At 36.8% G+C, this 2,473-nt stretch overlaps 1 protein-coding gene across 1 annotated transcript in view; it reads right to left on the bottom strand.

The window, feature by feature from the left end:
- The window catches only part of LOC130047053 (uncharacterized), a 2,767-nt gene extending 294 nt beyond the window's left edge, over positions 1–2,473 (bottom strand). The window contains exons 1-2 of the mRNA XM_056141229.1: positions 2,361–2,473; positions 1–168 (exon numbers count right to left, since the gene is read on the bottom strand). The exon at positions 1–168 is cut by the window's left edge and continues 294 nt beyond it. Of these exons, the coding sequence (XP_055997204.1) occupies positions 1–168; positions 2,361–2,370 (178 nt within the window). The 5' untranslated portion in view covers positions 2,371–2,473. The remainder of the gene's footprint in view (positions 169–2,360) is intronic.

Here is a 2,473-nt window from a genome sequence, read left to right on the forward strand (position 1 = left end):
TGTTTCTTGATGCTCTGTATAGGTTCCACGCGTGACCATCATTACTCTGTGTCGCCTTTTTAAAGAGGTGTTCACGACAGTGCATTTCTGTAAGTATGTCATCGTTTATCCATTCTTCTGAACGCGAGTTAATTCTTCTTTCTTTTAGAGGAATGTGTTTATCCACCACTTCAAAAAATTTAGAATAAAAGAATTGCCACATAGTATCAACATCCACCATTTCATATATGGGACTCCAATCAATAATGTTTAGTTCTTTTTGAAAACTGCTCTCATTTAAGTTTTTAAAATTTCTATATTTAATATGGACGTGACTGTTTGCACCGGCTCTAATTTTACCATTTACAGCGTAAATCAAGTTGTGGTCACTTAATCCTATTGGGAATACTCCTGATGAAGAAAACTTATCCTGACTATTCACATAAATATGATCAATTAAGATACTGGAGTCGTGTAGGTTTTTTTTTATCAGTTGCTGAAATCCAATGTTTTTCATGATAGTCTTTAAACGCTTTGTCTTGTACTCATCCACATTGAAACAAACTTGAATCTGCACTATGCCAGAAAGCTGTCAGGTAAAATTGTACTTCCTGGCTCATTGGTTCTTGAGAAGAAGATTTTTTTCTATATATTAAAGTAAAACTATGATCCCCTATCACGGCCCGATCCTATCCCCGGGGGTCATGATTTGAATAAACTTGAATCTGCAGTATGTCAGGAAGCTTTCCTGGCCCAGTGGTTCTTGAGAAGATTTTTAAAGATTTTCCCCTATATATTTGTATGTAATAGTTTGATCCCCTATTGTGGCCCCATCCAATCTCCGGGGAAACATGATTTTGACAAACTGGAATCTGCACTATATCATGAAGCTTTCATGTAAATTTGTACTTTCCTAGCCTACTGGTTCTTGAAAAGATTTTCTCCATATATTTGCATGCAAAACTTTGATTTCCTATTGTGGCCTCCAATCTCCGGGTACCATGATTTTAATTAACTTGAATCTGCAGTATGTCAGGAAGCTTTCATGTGAATTTCTACTTTCCTGGCCCAGTGGTTCTTGAGGAGAAGATTATTAAAAAAAATTTCCCTCTGCATTTGCATGTAGAATTGATTCACTATTGTGGCCCCATCCAACCTCTGGGGACCATGATTTTAACAAACTTGAATCTACACTATGTCAGGAAGCTTTCATGTAAATCTCAGCTGTTTTGGCCCCGTGGTTCTCGAGAGGATTTTTAAATGACCATGCACCCACCTTTTTCAAAAACATTTTTGTGATCATCTTCCCTTTGAAGGGGGCATGGCCCTTCGTTTGGACAAACTTGAAAGCCCTTCACCCAGGGATGCTTTTTGCAAAGTTTGGTTGAAATTGGTCAAGTGATTCTGGAGAAGTCGAAAATGTTAACAAGAGATGCAAAACACATATGCCCCCATGGTGCAAAATTGAAAAGTAGTATCATCAATTCAAAATATTGAGCAGCCAATATCTTCCTATATCAAGAGTTGATTGACCATGTGATCTAAAAATCAACAAGCATTCTGAGAGTATTGCATGGCAATACATAGTCCCCTACCGGTTGCAAAAATCACTGTACCACAACAATATTCAAAGTTCATTATGTAGGTTATGGTAAAAGGGAAAATTGGGGAACCAGGATAGGAATGGTTGGAAATCAACTACTATTCGAGTAGAGACTAGACCAAGAAAAAAGACAAATTTATAATTAGGTTTAGGTCTTTAACCAAGTCAATAAACTGTGACATGTAGATGATCATGAATAATTTAGCTATATTGTAGTATTACTATGCTAGAAGTTTTAATGAGTGTAGTATTCTTAATTCTTATCTATAGAGATAAGAAACTTGGATGTAAACTTACAATTCATGCTACTTTTCTACGTCCAAGGGCCATAACTTAATGGAAAATCAACGGACCAAGATGAAATTCAAACTTGATGTGTAACTTGTTATGGCAAAGCAATGTACCAAATTTCAAATGAATATCTGCAAGCACAACCAAAACAAGTCTGGAAAACTGATTATTCATGCTATTTTTTCTAAGTCCAAGGGACATAACTAAGTGAAAAATCAACGGACTGAGACGAAGTTCGAACTTGATCTGTAACTTGTTATGGCAAAGCCACATACCAAATATAAAATAAATATCTACAAGAACAGAGAGAAAAAGTGCGGAATACTGGACTGACGGACAGAGGGAGCACAAACCTAAAGTCCCCTCGACTTCGTCGGTAGGGGACTAATAAGGGTCATCTACTTCTGCTGTACCAAGTTTGGTGTCAATAAAGCAAATAATTCTTAAAATATAGGAGACAATATATATGTCCAGTTCAACCATTGACCTTTAACCATGTGACCTCAAAATCAATACACTCGCACTGATGAGAAAGTTTCCCAGTTTACTTTCGGAAGGTCAATGGTCTCTTCCAAGGTACATTGTATCTGGGTTCTCTCT

Source organism: Ostrea edulis, chromosome 6 (assembly GCF_947568905.1).
Source record: "Ostrea edulis chromosome 6, xbOstEdul1.1, whole genome shotgun sequence".
Lineage (NCBI taxonomy): Eukaryota > Metazoa > Mollusca > Bivalvia > Ostreida > Ostreidae > Ostrea > Ostrea edulis.